This window comes from Mytilus californianus, unplaced genomic scaffold (assembly GCF_021869535.1).
Source record: "Mytilus californianus isolate M0D057914Y unplaced genomic scaffold, xbMytCali1.0.p SCAF_4, whole genome shotgun sequence".
NCBI lineage: Eukaryota > Metazoa > Mollusca > Bivalvia > Mytilida > Mytilidae > Mytilus > Mytilus californianus.
In genome coordinates, this window is record NW_026262690.1 from 40,055,352 (window position 1) to 40,080,737 (window position 25,386).

The following is a 25,386-nucleotide window of genomic DNA, read 5'->3' on the forward strand; positions in this document are numbered from 1 at the left end:
GTATTTGAATACTATACTGAACATAACCAGAGTCATTGACACATAAAATGACATTTTAATGGGAAGCTGCTATACTTCCTAAAAGCATAGTTATGCCTTGTTATACAATTATGGATCCATTGGTAATTAGAATTGAAATCATGGTTCAAACCTTATTCAAAGTCACTGAATGGTAAAATATAGGTCAGTATGGCCTAATTTTAAACCAAGCTATGATTGTAAATCATTTGTATGTGAGAATTAACTGTTGACTTCAAAGTGAACTACAGTTAAAGAAGCTTGAATTGAAAGGCAAAGTGAAGTAACTTTAGTAGGAGGCAAATGTGCTCGGATGGATTCCTTCATCTAGTTACATAACTATAGGTAACTTAGTATCCTAGAACTAAATGTTGACACAAAACTTAACCAAAGTCACTGAAACGAGAAAAGTGGTGGGAATAACCAAATTTTGGTAAGAAATTGTTCATCTCCCATTAACATATTCTTACATCTGTTTTTTTTTTTTTTATTAGACTGATATGAAAGTAGGTCCATATATATCTAAAAAAAAATTCTCATTTGATTTGTTTTACATTTGTCATTTTGGGCTTTTTATAGCTGTTTATGCAGTTTTGATCATTGTTGAAGGCTGTACAATGACCTATAGTTGCAAACTTCTACCTCATACTGTCTCTGGTGGAGAGTTGTCCCGTTGGCAATCATACCAAATTTTATTTTTATATTGTCTCGGATGTAAACCTTTGCAAAAGTCACTCTTAAAAGTGTGAAATGCAAGACAGAAAAAATCTAAACTTGGTAGGAGACTGGTAAAAATGTTGAAAAACAAATATTTAGCCTAAAAATTATGTCATTCAAAACTATACAGGAACTTGGTGGCCGAGTGGTTTGTAGTTCATCCACAGTGATCATTAGCCAGTCAACACTGAGGTTGTGAGCTCAAAACCCCTTGTGGCAAGATACTTCCAACTTGTATCTTAAAGTCGAGGTACAGAAAATGGCCTGTGTAACAGATTTTGGTAAAATTTGCTTACAACTTTGGCTCAATGAACTATAACTGAAAATAAAAAAAAATAGTGCATAAATCATCATAGGGTTACGGTGAGACCAATTTCTTTTTATGGTATGAATCATTCAAACTGGAGTTCTAGGTGAAAAATACCACAAAGCATAGACAGAAAAGAAGGTAACAGATTTTTAAATACACCAAAAACAAAGTTAGTGACCCTATGATTATTTGTCATCATCAAACAGAATTTATGTATCAATAACATATTAATTTTTTTTTAGAAAATTCTATGGATTTGTTATTGGAGATTTGATGATTATCTAAGACAAAGGATTGCCAGTTTTCCTGCCTAAAGCTAAGGTTGGTGGTTCTCCACGGATACTCTGGCTTCCTCCACCATTCAAGCTGGCCGCCATGATATAGCCAATATTGCTGAAAGTGGTGTTAAAGACCAACAATCAATCAAAACTATATGAATCCCGAAAGTAAAGAAAAGGCTCCACGGAACCTGACTTGATATAAAAAGAAGATGTGGTATGATTGCTTATGAGACAACTCACCATAATAGACCAAATGACACAGAAATTAACAACAATAGGTCACCCTACGGCCTTCAACAATGAGCAAAGCCCAAACCGCATAGTCAGCTATAAAAGACCCCCAAATGACAAATGTAAAACAATTCAAACGAGAAAACTAACGGCCTAATTTATGTACAAAATAATGAACAAAAAACAAATATGTAACAAAGCAACAAACGACAACCACTGAATTACAGGTTCCTGACTTGGGACAGGCGCATACAGAATTTGGCGGGTTAAACTAGTTTGAAGGCGCCGACCCTCCCCTAACCTGGGACAGTGGTGTAACAGTACAACATAAGAACAAACTATAAAAATCAGTTGAAATAGGCTGAACTCATCAGATGGATACAGATAGAAATACATCTAACAAAAACATAAAGTGGATGTGGATGGGTACTTGTACATCCCAACAACAAAAAGACAGTTAGCACAGATCTGAGAGTACTCGCAGTTACTGACAGCTAGTTCAAAGTAAATAACAACTAATAAAAAAATCTTGCATCTAAGACTAAATCTGCATTACTTTGGTTGAAAAGAAATTTAACAATACATGTAGTAACAAGTGGCTTGTAGAGTGTCTTTAAATCATTAATCAAGAATTTCTCCTTGTAGTAAGAGAGGGGAAGTTTTTTAAAAATCTGCTCTTCAAAACATTAAACTGGAATTTTTTCTGTAACCAGTATTCAAATCATCAAGTTAAAACGAGAGATTCAGTTTTAAATTTTTATTTCGCATATAAAAATACCAATAATTATATTATAATATCACAGAATCGACACACTCCATCTGGCAGTTCTTTATACAAAAATAAATTACAGCACTAACAATTCTATTTCAGCCTATCTCCAAAATCTATTAATCTATGTGCCCATTAGAATTATTATGTATAAAACTAAATTTACAATTAACATATATATGTCTCTTCATATTGGTCAGATTTAAACAAGAGTAAAAACTTCACAACTAAATAGTTATTTTCAATAATAAACTAGAAGTAAAAAAATTAAACTGAATTAAAATAGTTCTTTTATTTTGTTCCTTTTTTCATAACCATGATGTATTACAACTTCTATAAACACTGATATAAAATAAAAGATTAATGAAAAACCATCAAAGGTTAATATCATTTCCAAAAATCAATATACATGTATTACAAATATTATTTCAGGCAAGATATAAAAGCATATCTTAATCAAATTAATAAATAACATTTATGATACAACTTTACAAGCTTCTAGTTTCTCTAACATGTCAATTGACCAAACCAAACCAAAAAAAACTGGTAAAGGCTCCTTTGTGAAATATACATATCAGGTATGCTAAATGTTATATATTCTGTGAAAACAAGAAAAACTTCTTCATTTTCTAATTAGACTTTGATATTAGCAGTACATTTCTAAAGAAATATTTGTCCTACATGTATCTATATTATTTTTCTCTCCTCGTTATATGCGTCACAATGTGGCAACCCTTATCTGATTGGTCATGAGCTCTGCTTCTTCTGTAGTTGTTTCTTTCTCATGTTTTCTTGAAGCTTCTACAATTGAAATAAGATATATTATCAAACTCATTTTCATATCCCACAAATGATTTAATTTTTGTATTCACATATGAATATAAATCAAACAACTTTGAGACAAATCTATAATAAGATAACAGCTATATTAGTTGAACTATATCTGTTGGTTTGTAGCTTAGTTAAAAGAAAGTATCAAAGTTTACTAGACTATAAAAAATGCTCAAAAACTAAATTTACATGTCTCTTATACACAGGTAATACGCTTTGTACTGACTGCCATTTCAAAGTCTTTTTTGCAATATTTCTTTCCATAACACAGATTGAACAACATTCTGACTCTAAGTAGATTTAATTTTGCATACCGTTTCATTTAAACTATATTTTGGATTTGAAGCAACCTTGAAATTTCAAAAAATCATGAATAAAATATTCATAAATTTAAGGAGGATTTAGTGTTGAACATCTGTTAAAGGGGCATAACTTCTGAAAAGTATAAGCCGCCATAGAGAAATCTGATTGCAACCCAGGAAATGTGTTACAATGTTCAAGCAGCAAGATGGTGAGAGTTGCTGATGTGAATTAGTATCCAATTAATCATTACATAAATTGTGATTATATTCGGTCAAGTGGCTTTAAATATGCTAATGTATTAGAAAAACATTTGTAGATGAATGATAGAAGGGAGTGGATGCTAAGTGATGGTACTACCTTGAATAGTCTTTGATAAGGTGGGCTAACAATGACATATATTTAGTATAGTCCAGCACATAAGATAGGTTGGAAGTCATGCTTTTTTCTCTTGTGTGATTATATTTGCAAAGATCCAATAATAAAAAAAGCAAGGATGTATATTTTTATTAAGATATTGTTTCTGCAAATTGAAAATTTAATGCTGAAAGTCTTAAAATATATATAAAAATATATACACAAAACTTGTTATTTGTTCAACTCCTTATTTTAGCTACTAATATCCAGAAATAACTCTCTGAATGCAAACAAAATGTTTCCTTAAGGTGGTACCAAACACCTTGACTAAAATTAATTTGACTCGTTTAATTTTTATGAAAGTTTTGACAAAATATTTACTTTGACCCTTTGACAAAAATATAAAAATTTCAAACTTGAACCACACACTTTATCGGAAAAATTTCATTGGATATATAGCAGTTTGACAAACACTAATTTTGATCATTGAGAAGCTTAATATTTCCTTAACAATATACTGTGATTAAAACGTTCAGCTGATTTTTACAGAGTAATTTCCCTGTAGTGTTATGTACCACCTTAAGTAATATCATAAATTGAGGTAACGTCTTGAGGAATATGATGTTATCAGACATAAAAATATTGATTTTTAAAATCTCATAACTTTTTTCCACAGATCCATATCCTTACTATAAGATGTATGTAAAATATACTAAGCACAAAAGAGAGGATACACTTTAATTTGTTTAATGATAAATGTTCAGTTGTTGAAAAGTAAATATCATTGATTGATACTTTTTGCATGGCTTTTGGTTATAAAATCAAAATTGTACACTTTGGCTAAAAAATTGTGAAACAAGGTGATTGACAATACAGCATTTCTATTTATTGTCTTTCTTGCCAAAAAGTTGATAAAATGGACAAATGACTTAAATGGCCAGGTTGCAAAGAAAATTTCTTAACCAACCTACAACGAGCATTCAAATATATTGAAATATATAATTGGAAAACTGGGGAAATAAAATCATAAAACAACTCCATTATATCTGGAAAAATTTGAAAAGAGTTCCTTATATAAATAATTCCGTAATAGCAAGTGTTCAACCTTGTTTAAGCAAGTCAAAAAAGGACATAAAATGCAAAATTGTTGTTAACTAAATTTTGTTTTTTTCAAAATGTGATTTTTTGTACTTATTAAAGTTGGTTTTGGTTTTGGTTAAATCTTGTATCAGATCTTGTAACTGCACGTTTTATGAGTGGGTTAATTGACACACCTATATAGCAAAGTGTGACAATTAGGTCAAGGAACTGTAAATGGGCTATATATGTAACACTCAGAAACGTGTCCTTCCCCCCAAACGTGTCTGATTCCCCCAAACGTGTCCACATAACGTCACTGAACTGCAAAACATGTCTAGTTGTAAAAGGGCGCCAAAGCGTGTCATTTGTATAAACGCCCAAACGTGTCCAATTTTTTTATTAAACACCCAAACGTGTCCATATCAAGCTTAATTGTTTTCTTTTACTGGAACTATCATTCGTGTCCATATTATAAATACATAGTTTATTTGGTTATTGCTTTTTCATTAACGTATAATCATTTTACTATTTCATTAAAAAATAGAAATACATTACTTTAGGTCTTTTTTAAACTGGCAGTCTAACCTGGGTAAAAGTGGGGGCGTCAGTTTCGGCTACGTTGGATCCAGGCTCAGTTAAATTGTAGATATTAAATTAGATACCTCTATGTCCCATTCTCTGTGCATTAAAACCTTTGTAGCATTTCACTCTTTCATGGTGCCATCAGTTGTATATTGGAAGGCAACGTTTTTTTTAAAAATTTCCACAACTTTTATTTAAAACGGCCTCTATTACATAACAGAGAATGAAGTAGTTTCTTACTGAAGTCATTAAAAAATTGGTCTTTACTCGCTCTTAATTTTTTTAGATTAAAATCCCAACTAGTGTTAATCCCGAATAACCGTAAAAATTTAGGCCCAATCCTAAATGTCCGGTATGATGATAGAACTTATCTACAGTATTTATTGTTCACATGATGTCGTTCAAATAATGCATGACATATTTGGCACTGGACGTTATGTCTCTTGTTCGTGTGTCTTTAGTGATGCTCGAAACCTACAATTTATTAAAAAAAAACCTGATAACCATGCAGTTTATAATTTGAAGAGCTTTTAAAATATCAGAACTGTTGAAAAAATGGAAGTCAATTCTGCTGATGTGCAATATTTGGATTAATATAAAAGGCATCATCGGAGTTTATTAGTAAAAAATAATTTACATAGTAAATGATTATTTCAACTGTACTAGAATTATTTGTATGTTCGCTCTAAATGAGCATGAAATACTTGCACTGGACAAGTAATTTCAGTCAAAAGTTAGTTCATACCGGTATGTTACAGATTAAATTTGCAATTATGATAATCATTAACAACCAGTATTGAACAAACTAATGCTAATAAATGACCACTTAGTCAACTGTGTCCCCCATCGTAGAATTGCCGTAAACGTTATTGATTTCATTTAGAACATACATGTATTAGCTCTAAAAGACGTGAGACGTTCTGGCGTTTTACAGTGGACACGTTTTGGCGAATAACAATTATCGGACACGTTTGGGGGTTATGAAATTGGACACGTTTGGGCGATATCAACTTTTAAGGACACGTTTGGGGGAAATAGACACGTTTGGGGGAAATAGACACGTTTGGGGGAATCTGACACGTTTGGGGGGATGGACACGTTTGGGAGTGTTACATATATATATATGTCAGTCACTGGACCATGACTTAGGGGGAAGGGCCTCAAAATAGTCATCAAACTGAAATGTACTGACAGTAATAAATAGTCATCAAACTGAAATGTACTGACAGTAATGCAACTTCATACAAAATATCATTGATTTATCACAAGTAGTTCTTATCAAACTAACTTTGGCAGAAAACTTAAAACCTATGACAGGGGCATAAAAATTGTAAAAGTCTTATAACCCCCTTATGGTCTAATCAATATAGTGGTATATTATGGTCAACAACACATGATCCCAAACATTCCTATTAAATATGATAGCTTTGTGTAAAATGGACTCAGAGGTGTTGTATTCACAAGGTGTCATTGTTACAATACTAAAAAATGGTAAAAGTTCTATACTCAGACCTGTCAAGATTGTAAAAAAAAAAAAAAAAGGAGTGCACAATTTCTCGCCCGCTTTACTTTTCATGATTTATCTTATGTTGATAGTCCTTAAGATAAAGTTTTAATACAAGTATCACATAAACTTGACATTATCAATGATCCATGAAAATGAGGTCAAGGTCAGTTGAACCCTGCAAGACTGCAAAAAGTATAGTTGACCTATTGCTTATAGAATCTTATAAAAAGACCTTACTACTGAAACTTAACATTGACCAATGAACCATAAAAATGAGGTCAAGGACAGATGATACCTGCCAGACAAACATGTACACCTTAAAATCATTCCATTCACCAAATATAGTTGACCTGCTTATAGTATTAGTAAAAACAGACCAAAACACAAAAACTTAACATTGACCAATGAACCGTGAAAATAAGGTCAAGGTCAGATGAAACCAGCCTGACTAGCATGTACACCAGACAATCATACCAGGTTGTAAATACAGCTGTTTCTCAAACCACGCCTCTTTTGGGGAGATATATAATATTCATAGATATTTCGTTTTGTTTACGTACTGGTTCCCAGATATGATCTCTATGTTTCATCTCATAGAGACATAACTTGGGAATGTTACCAGTATAAAAACATATTGTTGCGGTGAAAATTGAATTCTGAAGTAGGCACAAAGTGAAGGTAGGGGTAGTACACAATTTTAGTATAAGTTTAAACTCTAACAAGTTCGGGGCATATAAATGTTGAAAATATGCCGCACAGCCCCATGTTTTGACTTTTGAATTAAATAGTAGTGCATATCAACTTTCCATTCTAGGATATAATTTTTTACGACACTTCATAGTAAAAGTGGCACAGTTTTAGCCATAAAGGGAGTTCCTATGGGAAATTGCATTGTCTATATTTACAGAAATGCAACCTCCATACACCAAATATACCATAGTTGACCTACTGCTTACAGTTCTGAGGAACAGACCTTACTTTTGAAACTTAACATTGACCAATGAACCATGAACTGAGGTCGAGGTCAGGTGAACACTGTCAGACAGACATGTAGGCCTTGCAATAGAACCCATATACCAAATATAGTTATCCAATTACTGATAATAAGTGAGAGGTTCACATATCAAAAACACTAAACTTTTTAGTGTCACTGAACCATGAAAATGAGGTCAAAGACAACAAAAAAATGACAGACAGAAAGTTTGTAACATAAAGCATCTGCATACATGGTATGAAGACTCCAGATCTTCTAGCCTCTGAAATGTAAAGCTTAATACAAATAGTGTACTCCCCCAGATTGCAATCCTTATGTCTCGCATTCTAAGACTTTGTCAGAGGCGAGACAAAAAAGGCACGGTCAACAGAATATGGCAATTCCTACTAAGTATGAAAGCTTTCTGTCAAACAGTCTCACAGTATTGATGTGTTTCAGACAAACAGACAGACAGATAGGCCACAGTCCAGCTTGGGACAAAATCCTTTATATTTCCAACAAACAGTTTAAAAGTGTATCCTTTCACTTCTTGTTTAGTATATTTATATCAGCTATTTACTTAAGACTTATTCTGAAAACTACAGAGAGACCTATTATCTCAACAAACATTTAATTATACATGTATATAAACTACAATTAACTTAATATCTACCTGATACTATTACCTGTTTTAGATCATTTGGTTGTAGTATACAAAAGTATTTTCTTACAAACTAAATCAACAAGGAATTTTGTAATTTTTTAAACATTTTTCACAGGAAAACATGAAGAGTCCTTTTCTTTCACATTATTTTTAATAACATTTATAAGCATAAGCAACACATTTCACAATACATTTATGAAATTTCTATAACATATAGTAGGCAATAATTTCATCTGAAAAAAAATAAAAAAGACAATTTTTGTTTTTGATTGTTTCAATGAACTATTAATAGTCTTTGGTCAAAATTAATGCTCACTTTTTAATCAGTCTGAAACATGTGTAGAACTAGACCACAAAAATTTTAATAATTGAGATGACTTGGACTTCTTTCAAGCTAATTGACCAAGACTGTCAGTGTTGCCCTATTCAAACTCTTCGAGATAAATGTTAACTATTCAGATTATCTAATGATGGATTTTGAGAGTTCACTGTTTATGTAACCAATTACCATATATATATTAATCTGATCTTAACCCCTTTATGCACTACAACCAACTATTAAACTTCAACACTTAACAAACATTTAGTTATATGTAGAAAACACACACACACATGTGTAAAAACAACACTATAATATGATACAAATAAATGTGACAGTTTTAAAGTACCAGAATATTAGTGTACTCACACAATGGTATCTCACTCCTGTTAGCGAGTAAAATGATCAGTTATTAGGCTGGTTTTATATGGTTTATCATGATTTATGGATTGATGAAACATGAAAAAATGCAAAATTGAGTTTTCTAGTGAATGATATCTACTTTCTATCAAATACAGGCTAATGAGTGAAAAAGTTTGTGTCTTAAAATATCATATCTCATCCACTTAATCCAAAATAAATAGTTTTGCAAAATATCTTCCTAAATGTATGGCAAAGACATAGACTACGATAAAAAAACAAAAATTTTTGTAAAGAGTAATTCTGGAAGTTTTGCTTATTCAATTGAAATAAAAAACCGATCTAAATACATTAATAGAAATTAGCAAAATTATGAAAAATATATTTTGACAAAGCAAAAGATTTTTATTTTTGTCTTTGCAAATTAACACTGCAACATACTTTATCACAAGTAGACTATTCAACAAGTTTGGTTTTAAGGAGAATTTTACACAATGCATATCTGTAGAATCAATAAGGAAGATCCTTTAAGAATGAGATTTTTTGTTTATTTGCATTTCTGTGTCAATAATGATATGTGTTTCATGCATTATATTGTGTTTACAGCTATAATCCAAAGAACAAAGAGGGTATGGTATAGGATAATAGGACTTTAAATCATACACCCAATGTATAATCAGGGAAAGTCCTTCATAGGAAATAAATTCAGTAGAAAACCGTCACCTTGAAACAGGAATTTTTGACGTATATTTGGAAACCTGAAATTCATGAAGTAAATATGAATGCAAATACTAAGCAATGAATGACTAATGACTGAGTATAGTTAATGATTATTTTACTGTACGAGACTGCTTACTCAAGATGTGAAGATATTAACCATTATTAGTAGCATTTAATAGTCACAACTCTGATAAAATTAGTCTTTATCATTTCAACAATGATTTATATTAATTTTCCTATGTTACTGACAACATCTTGAGTACAACACATGTTGGTTTCTGATGTCACTTATTTGTAATCAATCATAAATTCATAAAACGGAGAAATATTATTTCACCAATAAGTATCAAGGGAGACAATTTACAAAATGCTCTGCAAGGATTAATTGTATCCTCTCTGAATTGTTACTTTATAATGGGTAGATACGACACTGTTTCTTAATTCATTTATCTTTTATTATGTTTATTGCGAACCCAATGAAAGTTTTCCACAGTGCCATCTCTATCTTGACCAGGTATTTAAACTTTTGCAAGTTCACCTGTCCTATTGAATAAATACAATAGCTATTGTTCTCTGTGTAGTTTATTCTCTGGGACCTTTAAATTTCTTCTAAGAGAAATCTATCATTCATTGATTAAATTACCTGAGTAAAAAAAAATTCTTACATGTAGACAAAAATACTTTTTTTATACTCATTAATTGCGTGTGATGATGTAGTTATTCAATATTAATAATATATTTTCATTCAGTTTAATATAAACATTGATTCAATCATAAAAAGTTGATTTCTGACAAAACTTTCAACATTGTTCCTTTTAAAAAAAATTTGTTTGACATGAATAAGAACTTGAAAATAATGATGTTTCAAATTAAGATCTTCTTAAATGTATTTTATAACCAAACAAAAAAAAAAATCAAATTTCAATAGAAACATTGATAAAACTTTTTTTAGAAATCAACTTTTTATGATTGAATCAATGTTTATATTAAACTGAATGAAAATATATTATTAATATTGAATAAATACATCATCACACGCAATTAATGAGTATAAAAAAAGTATTTTTGTCTACATGTAAGAAATTTTTTTTACTCAGGTAATTTAATCAATGAATGATAGATTTCTCTTAGAAGAAATTTAAAGGTCCCAGAGAATAAACTACACAGAGAACAATAGCTATTGTATTTATTCAATAGGACAGGTGAACTTGCAAAAGTTTAAATACCTGGTCAAGATAGAGATGGCACTGTGGAAAACTTTCATTGGGTTCGCAATAACTTTGGGGAGACCAAACTGTCCCCCCTTTCACCTTAAGACAAAAACTAGTTTTGTTATATATTTACTGTAAAAATTATTAAATAAAAAAAATGTTTCTCATTATTTTAAATATAACCCTGTTTTTTTCTCATGTAACCAACATGTGCTGTATCTAGTTTAATGTTTTGACACAGTTAAGAGTTATCTTTCTTGGTACATACTGCTGTCTTTGGGGCATTGATAGTAAACAGCTGAATCATTCTCTGTGTAATACATCAAAGGTTGTTTACAAAATGTAGTGAGATAAAAACAAAATACAATAAAGTGGACAACACGCTTGACTGGCCAGTACTTAAAGAATATATCCCTCAACAAATAAAAACAAACTCCTTTCTCTTCTCTGTTTCAGTAGCAAGGTTTTAATCAAATATATAACTCAAAGACAGACCCCTTATTTGCCACAATTCTAAAAATCTATAAAACAAGAATGTGTCCATAGGACACTATGCCCCTTTATGCTATCACATTTGCAACTTCAGTCAAAACCCTAATGAGGCATACATTTTAAAAAATGCGCACTCAGAGTCAGTAAAGTGACAACTACTTCATGGTAAACGACTTCTTTAACCTAAAACTAAACCTAATACTGGTCAGAACCAACAGACATACAGACTGTTAAACGATACAGTCCCCAACACTTTGATTTGTGGGCAGGAAATAAAAAGAACATAAACCCTGGTATCGAACATTCCAACCAATTTTTATAAAACATGAGTGATAATTGATATCAACAAAAGTCCAGTCCTAGTAATGGATTTCTAAATTCAACCATTGTTTCCATTCATGCAATATAAAAACAATACTGGATGCACATTGCAAATCAAGTAGGCAACCATTTAAAAACTGAGAATTACAATTAGGTTTACATGAAAAACAAGGAATTTCTACCTAATGAAAAACTAATAAAAACTGTGCACATCACAATGCAATATACATACTTTATTTGAACTAGTAAATGAACACCTCTTAGAAAACTTCACTTCCTTCTATGTAAATATAAAAATAAATTGGCAAACTTATCTTTTATTTCTTTTTGAACCTATTCTTCAACAAAAGGAGCAAGTAAGAGTTGACAGATTATAACTTCAAACATGATGAGCTGACAAAAGTACTAAACAAACAAAACTAAAAAAAAACATGATAAGATTTGTTTAATGACCTCATTCATATTTTTAACTTTGAAAGCCAATTCTTACCTTTATGACTTTTTGGATCTATCTAGTTTATTCACTGACCTATATCAATAGGGGTTCCTTCAAAGATATGTCTCTAAATTACTGGCCAGTCATGCTAAATCTTTTAAACACTATTCCACAAATAAGAATAATTTTGATCTGTTCATTGAACATATTCACATTTGTTTAAAGGTTGGTGAAAAAAAAAAATATGAAATCATCTATTTGTTAATTTTTTTCTTGCATATGATACACAATTTAGAACCTTAAGTCCAAACTTTTCTTAAATGTGGAATGATGGTGAGTTTTTGCACTATCCTTGCATTGCTCTTTTATTTACAGGTATGGTTTACAGACAACCTGTGACAGGAATATACAAATATGTATTCACTTACAAATAATCTTGATGGCTGTGTATAAAATGAAAATAATTCAAGCTAAATATCAGAAAAGCTTTAAATCAAATCATTTTCTAAAGTAATATACACACTAGCAGACAAAAAATATGCAAATAAAACTGCAAGACACAAAGCTTTTGATTTTATGTCTATTCTAACCACTGAGTTAATATGAAATCCATATCACAAATGAGATTTGCAAATTCCCAGAGAAATTAAGAGATGGATTGTGAGTGTTTCAAAGGTTCCAGAAACTGTTTTCATGGAATTAATCTATTAAATTACTAAATTTAGCAATTTTGATACAGAAATTGAGATCAATTTATTTCTAGTTTTTTTCTTCATTTACTTATAGACAACTTTCTATTAATCTATCTTAATTAGAGTAATATATTTTACAAATACAGATAATCTTTTCAAACAAAATTTTTAAAACTTATATAAGGAAGGATATTCATAAATTATCGATGGTTTTACAAACAAGAGGGTGTTTCTCAGCTACAATCTCATAGGAGTGCGACAGCCCTAAGGTGACATGTGGCCAAGAAACATACTCAAGTTTGAAAAACCATCGATAATTTATGAATATCTTTCCTTATATAAGTTTTGAAAATTTTATTTAAAAAGATTGAAGATATATAAACCCATACATCTATGGATAGATCAATATAAATTTGTATATATTTTAACAATATGTTTATTGATATTTTTCCTACGACGTCATTGATGTTTACATTGACAATGGCACATGCGCCCTTAGTTTCTTTTGATAATTTTCTACATGATATGAAAAATCATCACAAAAAAAGGATCAAAGGAAAAATACACAAAATAACGCTGACTCAAATTATTCAGTTTTCATAAATGTATATTTTTGCAATATAGTAAAGTTTAGCAAGAAAACAAGTATGGTGACCCCATTTTTTCTGAAAACATTTATAAAAATAACAGGATGTGGCATGATTGCCAATGAGACAACTCTCCACTTGAGAACAAATGACATAGAAGTTATCAACTATCGGTCACTGTATGGTCTTCAACAATGAGCAAAACCCATACCGCATAGTAAATCTTAATCACATCCAATATTAAAATAATTATTATGACAGTTTCTAGAATCCAAACTAAATGAAAATTTAAAAGCTATGTGGGACAAATGAACATCACATGTTCTTTAAGAAATATTAGTAATTCCCTAAAGGAAAGAATATAATGCAACAAGGTTGAATTTTAACTATACATCACTTGATTATATAGCTTTACATTGTATATAAATCTCTTTGATGTAAAAAGAAAATAAAGAGCTGCACCATGAGCACATGATACGCCTGTAGCCCTCTTAGCTTGTCTTTATGCTTTAAATGAATGTATATGATCAACTAGAAGTATGTGATTTTCAAAGATTTTTCAAAGAATACTGTTCCATAACTCCACAATGTCATATAAAAAAAAACAAACAAAATGGAGCTTATTTCAATAGATATAAACAAGTCACCAAAGTTTCATGAAACCTGTTCAAAGTGTTTTTGAGTTATTGACCGAAAACCTTTTATATGAATAAAATCCAAAAACTCCAGAATGTAAAATTAGAAATTTTTAAAAATCGAAAGGGAACTTATGTCAATATATATAAACAATTCACCAAAGTTTCGTGAAAATTGCTCTAAGTATTTTTGAGTTATAGTCAGAAAACTGGACAAAAACCATTTTATGAATAAAATCCCATAACTCGGAATCGTATATAATCTAAAATTTATAAAAATTGAAAGGGAGCTTATGTCAATAGATATAAACAATTCACCAAAGTTTCATAAAAAGTGGTGAAAGCGCTTTTGAGTTATTGTCCGAAGTGTTGACAACGGACAGAAGGATGGACAGATGGGCAAGAGGTATACCATAATACATCCCCTCTTAGACGGGCGTAAAAAAACTATAAATAGGATTTATAATTAAACTCAGTGGTTAAATGAAAATTTCTCACCAATTTGTTTGCTATTAACTTTGTTTGCAATCTTAAGAAGCTGATTTTACTATTCTACTCAAGTCTTAGATACAAACCTTTTGGAATTCTTTGACTTTATCTCTACTAGCTGCAGCCCTTTTTTGTTTTTCCTCTGTTGTCTCTCGACTCTTTGGACTCTTCTTTTTCTCCTCATTTGGGGTTTCCTCAGGTTCCTCTATACCCAGTCTATTTTGTAATCTAAACAATCGAGGGTTGTATGCCCTATAAGTCAGTAAATCAACAGAAAAAAGACAAAATAAATCCCCAGTTGCAAGTGGAAGATGGAAACTCTGGTTCCCATCATGCCTCAGCTGTGATGCATGGTACAGCCAAATATATGGCCAGTAAAGATTAGATGTTGCTTCTTTCATAAAAAGATGTAATTGCTTTTGTCTTTAAAAAATAGAACTGTTTCTCGTTTACAAAACTTACTGTAGTGAGTATAGCATGGTTATACTATATCTTCAAAACCTAAAAAAAGGATTTCTGTACACTAATTTTCATTGGACACTTTTTAGAATTTGAATATGCAATTATTGTCAATATATTTCAATGCAAAAACTTTGATCATCATTATATTTGTTTGTAATTTTTTAAAAATCAGGTATACTAGTAAGTTTTAGCAAGAGATTTTATTTTAAAGATTCTAAACTTTATCAAATCATCAGTGTTACAAAAAATCTTGCAGGCACTTGAATATAAAGACTTTTGTCAGTATGCTTATAATTATGAATAGGTACTGTGCATTATTGATAATTTAAAAAAAAAAATGTCACTTTTATGTAAAAGCTATTCAACATTCAATCGTGTCTGGCCATATATTCAGCATACCTGACACCACCTGATCAATAGGAACCTTAATCTCACCTACAAATATCAATCATTACATGGTTATCTTGCACCAAACAACCTTGTTGGATAAATAAATGATTGAGAGGAATTGTAAAATATATTCTCTAAACCTGACAAATCCAATAACTGTTATAGATGAATAATTGCAGATCAAATATATAACCATGATTCCATCTGCATGAAAAGTAATGATAGTTTTATGTTTATTTTCAAATATTCATAAAAAAGTTTGAAAATACTCATTTAAGTCTTGGACATACAAACAAGCTAAGTAAATTTCCCTGTTTTTTTTTAATTTTAAATTCATGGTTACAAGTTTGATTCAGCCAAAATCGTTGCTACATTTTTTTTTTAATTTTAAAGTTTTAGAGGACCATGATTTCTATAATTATTTTCCTGGTGAATGATAATACTAAAATTAACAGTATCCAACAAGATTTTCCTGTGCCTTTGGGAATATAAATCAATTTAATTTTTGAATTCTAACTATTATTTTGGAATGTGAAAGTGGGCACACTCAGCCATATTAGAAACTTGGTCACATGACATAGAACATCAGTTAAATGTGTATTGTGAGTCACTGCATTTTTCTTTAAGGTCAAACACTGCACAATTATTTGAGGGTCAACTATATGGGAAAAAATAGGGAAATGGTGTAATTCATGACAAAAACATTACAAAACCTTAAGTAAAGTATGTGTTGTGGTTATTTTCCTCAAAGTCTAATAGTGAGGCCTTTAACATGGATCAATAGCTCACACCTCACTGAGGAAGTTCAAGATGAACCCTAGCACTGGTTTGAGGGAAACTCTTTGCTTAATTTATTTTAAAAAATTTCTCACTTTAACCGTATTACTCAATACTGTATTTGCCAAAATATTAAAGTCTTTAAAGTCTATAGCTACTATTAACAAAGAGACATATCTGACCAGCAAGACTAAAATTGGCAATCAAATGGGTTTGAACAAACTGACCTAAAATTGATGCCCTATCAAGAGTATTTCATCTTCGACTGACCAATTCACTACAATTGCAAAAAACTCAAAGTCAAAGGATTATATCTGTGATGAGAAGATGGATCAATTTTGAAGTGTCTCCAATGATCTAGACCTGTTCCCACAGTTTAGTAGAGACAACTAATTATCTAACACCAACATTGTATGTTAAAATACAAACACATGAAGACAGAGTTGAACTAGTTTTCTGAGTAGCCAAATTCTCCACTTTTTATATAGATCAACGGAAACAAAATTAACAAAATTTATTTAAAAAATGTGCAATAAGAGTCAACATGATTAATCCAATGATATCAATATTACAGATTGTGTTACCATAGCCAACATGTTACATCCAATCCATGTCAAATCTTTACAGGAAGAATTCAACTCATAATTATTAAAAGGTCTCATAATATTTCTACTCAAGAGGCTGTCAAAATGACAGCAAATGGGTTCTCCATACATTAATAAGTTTGTCATTGTTAAAGCAAACAAGGGCCAGCATTCCCGGACAGCATAAGTGGAAACCAATATATATTCATACATGACCAGAAATAACCTATTAACATTTGAAAAGAATCTGTTAAACCTGTTGCTAAAAAAATGCAATGAAACAAAAAACAAATAAACTGTTAACACAGAGATATGTCTCGCCTATTTGTTATTTTGATAATGCAAATGTTGAAATTAAAATAACAATACTTTAACATGTAAGTTATGCAAATATTCAAAGTCAATGAACCAAGACTGAAGGTACAGGGCTAAACAATCTCCATGGAAATGAGATGTGCCAATGCTAATATAAATATATACCAAATACCATTGACTTTTCATAAGTTATTCCCTTTAAACAAACCTAAACACAAACATTGTAAAAGTTTCAAAGTCAATGAACCATGATGAGGGGGTGGGGCTATATAATCTCCATGGAAATGAAACTTGCACATGCCAATACATTCGCATACCAAATATCATTGACTTAACATTAGTGGTTCATCGTAAACTGACCTAATCACAAACTAATACATGTAAACTAGGCAAAAGTTTCAAAGTCAATAGACCATGACTGAGGGGTAAGGACCAAAAATTCTCCATGGAAATGAGATGTTCTAATGCTTATACAACTGCATACCAATTATCATTGACCTTCCACTAATGGTTCCCCTTCAACTGACCTAACCACAAACTAATACATGAAAACTAAGCAAAAGTTTCAAAGTCAACAAGCATTCTGAGAGTATTGCATGGCAATACATAGTCCCCTACTGGTTAAAAATTCATTGTTCTGGAACAATATGCTAACTTGATCTATTACTTGTCGTGGTGTAAACTATATAACAAATATCAAGTCAATATCTTCAAGCATGACGGAAAAAAGTGTGGAAAACTTATTATTTAAGTGAATTTTCTAAGTCCAAGGACCATAGCTCTGCACAAAATCATCAATGGAAATTCAAACTTGATATGTAACTCGTCATTAAAAATTTAAAAACCAATTATCAAATCAATATCTTCAAGCATGACGAAAAAAAGTGAGGAAAACTGATTATTTGAGGGAATTTTCTAAGTCCAAGGACCATAACTCTGCACAAAATCTTCAGACCAGAAAAAAATTCGAACTTGATCTGTAACTTGTCATGATAAAACTATGTACCAATTATCAAATCAATATCCTCAAGCATGAAGAAAAAAAGTGCATATACTAATTATTTAAGTGAATTTTCTAAGTCCAAGGACCATAGCTCTGCACAAAATCATCTGACCGGAACAAAATTTGAACTTGGTCTGTAACTTGTCATGATAAAACTATATACCAATTATCAAATCAATATCTTCAAGCATGACGAAAAAAAGTGTGGAAAACTGATTTGACGGACTGACAGACAGACAGACAGACAGACAGACAGACAGACAGACAGACAGACAGACAGAGTGCAAACCTAAAGTCCCCTTCGACGTCGGTAGGGGACTAATAAACCATGACTGAGGGGGCAGGGCCAAATAATCTCCATGGAAATGAGATATGCCAATGCTTATACAACTGCATACCAAATATCATTGACCTACCAATAGTGGTTCTCCATAAACTGACCTAATCACAAACTAATAAATGTAAATTAAGCAAAGTTTCAAAGTCAATAGACCATGACTGAGGGGGCGGTGCCAAATAATCTCCATGGTAATGAGATGTGCCAATGCTAATACAACTGCATACCAAATATCATTGACCTACCACTAGTGGTTCATCATAAACTAGACCTAATCACAAACTAATACATTGTTGACGCCGCCGCTGCCGGAAACAGCATAGCTATGTCCCTCTTTTTGACTCTGTCAAGGCGAGACAAAAACAATACACCATTTTTCAATCAATCAAGGAAGTAATAACAAAGCAAACAATGTAAATATCAGACTGACCTAAATTTTTTCATGAGAAACAACATAACAAAATTAGAAAGAGATCAGTTGAATGGCTCTGAAGTCATTGTACGGAACTGTTTGGGACCCACCTACCAACTATCTAAAATTATTAACTAGATTCTCTGTAGTCACAGTAGATAATTTTGGCAAATATCGGTACAAAGTTTTGTAATTTGTAAAAAGATTACCTACTAGAATTTTCCAAGTATTAAGGGGGGTACATTAAGTATTGATTAAGAACATGAATGACAATTTCTGCAAGTTGGGCTGGACATTTATTGTGTAAACTATTCTCTCAAACTTACATATTTATTAGTACACCAAAGTTTACTTTCCTATAATCACTTCTGTAAGGATTTTCTTTTAAATTTTAGTTTTGTCTTATAAAAGGGAATTAAGACTTCTTTAAGATGCATGTTTTACTCAAATGGAGTGAAGAAATTATCTGTTAATCCAACCAGATACCACCATAGAACAGTGTAGTTTTTTAAATGATATTTATAATGAACATATGAGGATTCATTAACATAAAATTGTTTAAAGTAAAATCCATATATTTTGTTTTTCTTTCAATAATTGATTTTTTCCAATCTAAAGATATATAATTTGAAATATATTGTAAAACATTTGATTAATACGAATAAAAAAAAGATAAATAGTCGCAACATTAAAAATGTATTTGATATATATGTGGTAAATCAGTTCACATGCATACAATGCTATTTAATTCTTTTTAAATAATCTCAGCAAAGATGTGTTTACATGTATCATTTTACGTATAAATACATATGAAATAGCATACATGTACATGTAGCATGCATCTATCATGCTTTTATATGTTTCAGTCTACAACATCTTTGAATAGTTTAACAAAGTCTCCTCAGAGCAAAAATAGCTAAGACAGATAGAAGCTCTTTTCAGCAGCAGTGATTAAGAAATTTAAAGCTGTAAGTACTCCCTAAATAATAAATTGAAAAAAAAGTCATATCAAATTTGGTTTCTTTTGCTTAAAAATTTTGAATTCTCTCAGTCTTAGAGCATTAAACATTTCTATTGCTAATAATGTCCAAGATCTGCAAATATTAGAAACAAACTCGTTAATTTTTTTCGTGCATTGTTAAGAAAACAACATTAATTTGGAAATATCAACGTTTTGTGAATGTAGGCAAGGCAGGGTGAGGATATTATCAACATTGGCAAGTTGTGCACACTTCACACCAAATAACAGTGGATTAATCAGTGGAAAACATGGGTGATAAAGATAGCACTGGTATTATCATGTAATAAACAAAATGCTCTTATGGTTCAACATTTTGTTTACGAGTCAAAATATCCAGTCTCTGGTTAAACAAATGTAGGTGAGATTTTTCACAAACTTTCTTGTTTTCTATTTTATGTGTTCTCTAATATTAAAAATATGATATTTTTCTTAACATTTGATTTGTAGAAGTAAGTCCACATGATGCTTTGCTAAAAGTTAAGTCTGATGGCATCAACGTATCAAGCAGCTACAATCGAATAACTATATAACAACTGCAGTTTATTTCATTTGCGATATATCAATCAACAAGAAGGAAATTGGTTGAAGACTTTGACCTTTGTCTATATACTTCCCTTTGGTTGACATTATCACAAAAAAATAACATAAATATCTAACAATTTTGGTTGCCAAATTTTACCTTTTCAAAATTTGCATGGTTTTTACCAGAAAACAAGAACGTTTGTGACTTAGCTGCAACTTCCACTTACAAGCCCATATCCCACACACGAAATGCTTCCACCCAAAATTACAATAGCTTATACATCTGATATATATAGCAGAAATCTCAATAAAGGAAATAGTTGCCACAGAAAACTCAAAGGAAAGAATCAATATTATGTTCAATAATAGTTCAACTGAAGCCATACCTAAAGTTATACTAAACACCATATTTAAGAAGTATGCTTACATATTTTTCCTGATAATTTAGAGAACTATTGTCAAGCAGTTTTTGCAGTACTTTTTGGATCAATGAGGAACTGATACAATGTTAATTTGGTTTTCCTAAACATAACCCTATAAACAAATATCTCACAGATATATTACTATTAACTCATTAACAAATATCTCACAGATATATTACTATTAACTCATTTTAAATGCCAATATTGTATCAGATTTTTGTAGTTCCCTCTCCAAAGCATATATAAATTATCTGTGGAATAATTGATATGTAAATACAGTTCTTATATGATGTTTAATCAATTTCACATTTTTTTAAACAACAATATGTTTTTCTGAATTATTTTTTGTCTATTCTGTATGAACAATTTGAAAAAAAAAATTTTGTTTTTTGTTCTAAACAGGTCAATGTATAACTTTATCAAAATTTCTAATCTATAACTAAAATTTCTAGCTCACAGAAGCAAAAGCTTATCTTGTGAATTTCCTTCTTAAGTAGCAATCTATATCAGAAATGGTGATAAGCCCACCCAAAACATGATAAATGAAGCATTGAAATTTGATCATTCCATTTTATATAGCCAATGATAATGATGAATATATATTACAACATAAGATTATGTTTATTTGTACTGCAACTATCTTTATCCACAAGGTTCCAGTGAATTATTTTCAATGCATAATTATTTTTGTTTGTTTCCCTAAACAATAGATAGCACTTAGATTATTAGGTACACAATGAGAAAGCACTGACAAATACTGGAACCATTGTAAATAAAGAGTACAGTACATGAATACAGTTACCATGCACCAATGTATATGATTGGATATGTTTTACCTCATACGACGTTCATAAGCTTCATCCTCTTCACTTCTGGAACTTGGTTTAGGGAATTCTGTAACTCCATTTGGAAAATGAGAAGATTGCTTTGGTGGTGGAGGAGGCCCTGAAATATGTAATAATTGGTAAGGACATTAAATTTTCTCTATTTTTTTCAATTTTTTTTTTTCCTTTTACTGAGACATACCTATTCTTGTATTGAGACACCTTATTTTTTTAAGTTGATAAGAACATATCATTTCACAATGGTATCATTTTGTGCTATCACTGTCAGGTCAATGATTGATAGGAATTGTTTTCCTCTAGTAACATAGTGTATAGCCCTCACCAAATGTACAGGAAAAACAGGAAACAAACCTGTGACAGGATAAACTATCGACGTACATTTCTCTTTGAAAAGCATACTGTTCTATTTACAGTTGAAATTGCAAACTAAATGAGGAATAGGAATGATTACAAAAGTAAAGTCCCTTTGTTCAAAAATGTACCGTCTCCTTTAAAAATAATAAGATGTTATGATTTCAGTTAAATGAGTTTTAACACCATAAGATATACAAAAGTATATGAAATGCACTGAAATTCTATTTCTTGTTCTTGTAGAATGTTATAATTACTTGTTTCTACTTCAATTAATTTTTGTTTTTTTATAGTTTTATTTTAAACAAATGATGCAAGCTTTGTCACATAAGATTAACATGTTAACTTAATGTCCCTTCAAAAAGGATCATTAACTGCTTAACAAACCTGATGATTTTACAGCTCTACTTTTCTTCCATGAAGACAATGTTTTAGACATATGAGAATTTCCTGCTGGTTTTCCTCCCTGAGATTTCCCATATATTCCTGGTTTCCCACTCAAACTGGTTCCTGTTTCTGCCTTCTTTCCTATGCTATATGATGACACTTTTGATGACTCCTTTGCCTTTCCATAGAAAGATGGAGATGATTTACTCACAGAAGCTGGTTTAGTATTGATACTAGGTCCTGGCTTATTCTTTGTTGTTACCAAAGCAGAGTTATTTTTCTGAGAAAATGATTCAGATTTTGCTGAATTGTCATCTTCATTGGAAATTTGCCTTTTCAAGAAATCCCCAAGACTAATAATACCAGCAGATTTAGAATGTCCTAGAGATTTCTCATCACCACTAGATGTTGAAATTGATGGGACAGATCCTGCACTTCTAGGCTGAAGAGCTGGATTCAAATTTCCTGATGACTTTGACTTGGAAACTGCTGTCACTGGCTTCTCAGATTTTTTATTAACTGAATCCTTCTTAGATACATGCTTTGGTTCAGCAAGCTTAAAACTAGGTCTTGCACCAGCTGCCAAAGCAGGTAGTTCTTGTTCCCCTGATAATTCTGATGCCCATGTTAATGGTGCCTTTGGTTTTATATCAGAGTTTAATTTCATAGAAAATGATAATGTTGGACTGACTACAACAGGAACAGCTCTAAACACAACATCTTCCCCTGCATCTCGTTTCACTGAAGGCATTGATTGCTGTCTTCTTTCAAATGATTCTTGTAATGTCTGACCAGCAAGGCCTGAGTGGTCCTCCTCTTCCCCTACAAGTGTATAGAAATGTATATGTAATACATTAACAGGAAAAAATAATGCAAGTCTAAAGATTAGTGCAACAAAACAGATTACAAATTAAAAGCAATGATACCATATTAAAAGGCACATATTTTGGCACAACAAATAGCCTTTGTTGGTGCAGATCTTTAGACAAAAATTTTTAATTTTTTAAGGAACATAACCCTAGAACGGTAAAAGTGACATTACCAAAATTCAAACATGCTCTGTGTTTTGTTGTAATAAGCATTGTGAATAAGTTTCATAGCATTTGGTTCAGGCAAACTAAAGTTAGAGAACGGAAACTTATTTTGAGATGTATTGACGGACAAGGATAACACTTAATGCCCCCTCTGCTGCGGTGGGGCATAACATGTGAAATATTGTAACTACTTCCTTTTATCTTGTTATTTTATAACACTGACCTTTTTATGTTCTTTTTTTCATTCTCAATTTTTAGTTTTGATTTTTAAAAGAAATGGACATTGCTAAAATGAGGGCTGCAAAGACCAAAATAAACTGTGATGTAAACAATAATTTTGAAATATCCTTTCACCTAAAATAGTAGCAGGATACCATATTTGTAAACTACTATTTGTATACTGGTAGTAAAATGGCCGATTACGAAATAAACTATATATCATTCCCATTGAAGTCTACAAAGTCAGTTAACTTTATATGGAGATCATAGATATGATGATACCTTTATCCTGAGGTAAATCAGGAAAATCATTCTCTGTTATGTCTGGAGAACTCCTTGCACTTTGCTCATGTTGTTCAAATGACCATACTGAATCATCATTATTGCTACACTCTGATCGATGAGTGAGTTGTCCTTCTTGATTTATGCTGACTTCGGAACTTTCTGTTACCAATGTCAAGTCTGGTTCATCAGAAATACCTGCTGTAGTGTCAAGCTGAATAAAAAAAAAAACCAATTGAAACAAACAATGTAAATAGTTTTCACAAACTTTCAAGTGTCCTGATATTTGTTTGTTTTTATAATAACATGTACATTTTAGCATGTTTTGTTCTTTGAATAATTTATAATAAAAAAGCTAAAAATAATAATCTTAATATCAGAAATTGTTTTTTTTTTTTTAACAAATTATGGAATAACAGTGTTTGTACTTTTAAAAATTTATCATCTTTTTATTAATTATGATAATGTTTTAAACATTTGCATATGTTGTTTCAAATATCATGTTCTGTCTGACCTATGGAGTTGGCACCTTACATTAGCAGTTTTAGGTGCTGTCTGACCTGTAGTGATAAGGACCCAACAATAGCACTAGTATGAAGTGTCTGACCTCTGGTTATAGATGCCTTACTAAGCAATTTTATGCCGTGCCTCTCCTTTGGTGACAATAACAGTTTTATGTAGTACCTGACTTTTGATAGTAGTTTACTCTGATGCCTGACCTTTGGTGATAGAGGCCATAGCATAGAAATTGTATGTAATGCCCAACCTTCTATGATATTTCCTTTCAATAACAAAGCTTTATTAACCAACTTACTATAATATGTATAGAAATGCCCATGCTTTATAAATGGAAAATTTCGCCAACTGGTCATTATGAATGGAGAAATTGCTACAGCCAGTCATTACGAAATCTCAGTCATGCATTACGAAATCACACCCGTGCATTACGAAATCACAGCCATGCATTATGAACAGATGAAACGGGACATCGATTAAATCAAAATGTACGTTTATTTCTTTAAATAAGTGACAACTTTTTTTAAATTTATGAAGGTTGACAATCAACTAACATTCCATTATTTGAAAATTACAATTCAGTGACACATTGTTATATTGATATATTTTTTTATGTTAATTAAAA

At 31.1% G+C, this 25,386-nt stretch overlaps 1 protein-coding gene across 10 annotated transcripts in view; it reads right to left on the reverse strand.

The window, feature by feature from the left end:
• Nucleotides 1-2,299: 2,299 nt before the first annotated feature.
• Nucleotides 2,300-25,386, reverse strand: part of LOC127737994 (uncharacterized) — a 76,267-nt gene continuing 53,180 nt past the window's right edge. For 4 of the 10 annotated variants that reach the window (XM_052248981.1, XM_052248972.1, XM_052248976.1 and 1 more), the window contains 6 exons: nt 24,246-24,459; nt 22,711-23,532; nt 21,964-22,072; nt 14,969-15,134; nt 11,499-11,540; nt 2,300-3,127 (listed from right to left, as the gene is read on the reverse strand). In XM_052248981.1, coding sequence (XP_052104941.1) covers nt 3,074-3,127; nt 11,499-11,540; nt 14,969-15,134; nt 21,964-22,072; nt 22,711-23,532; nt 24,246-24,459 — 1,407 coding nt within the window. In that variant the 3' untranslated portion in view covers nt 2,300-3,073. Of the gene's footprint in view, nt 3,128-9,308; nt 9,326-10,022; nt 10,058-11,498; nt 11,541-12,907; nt 12,923-14,968; nt 15,135-21,963; nt 22,073-22,710; nt 23,533-24,245; nt 24,460-25,386 lie in introns of all 10 variants that reach the window. The other 6 variants (XM_052248979.1, XM_052248974.1, XM_052248980.1 and 3 more) reach the window with 6 other exon arrangements.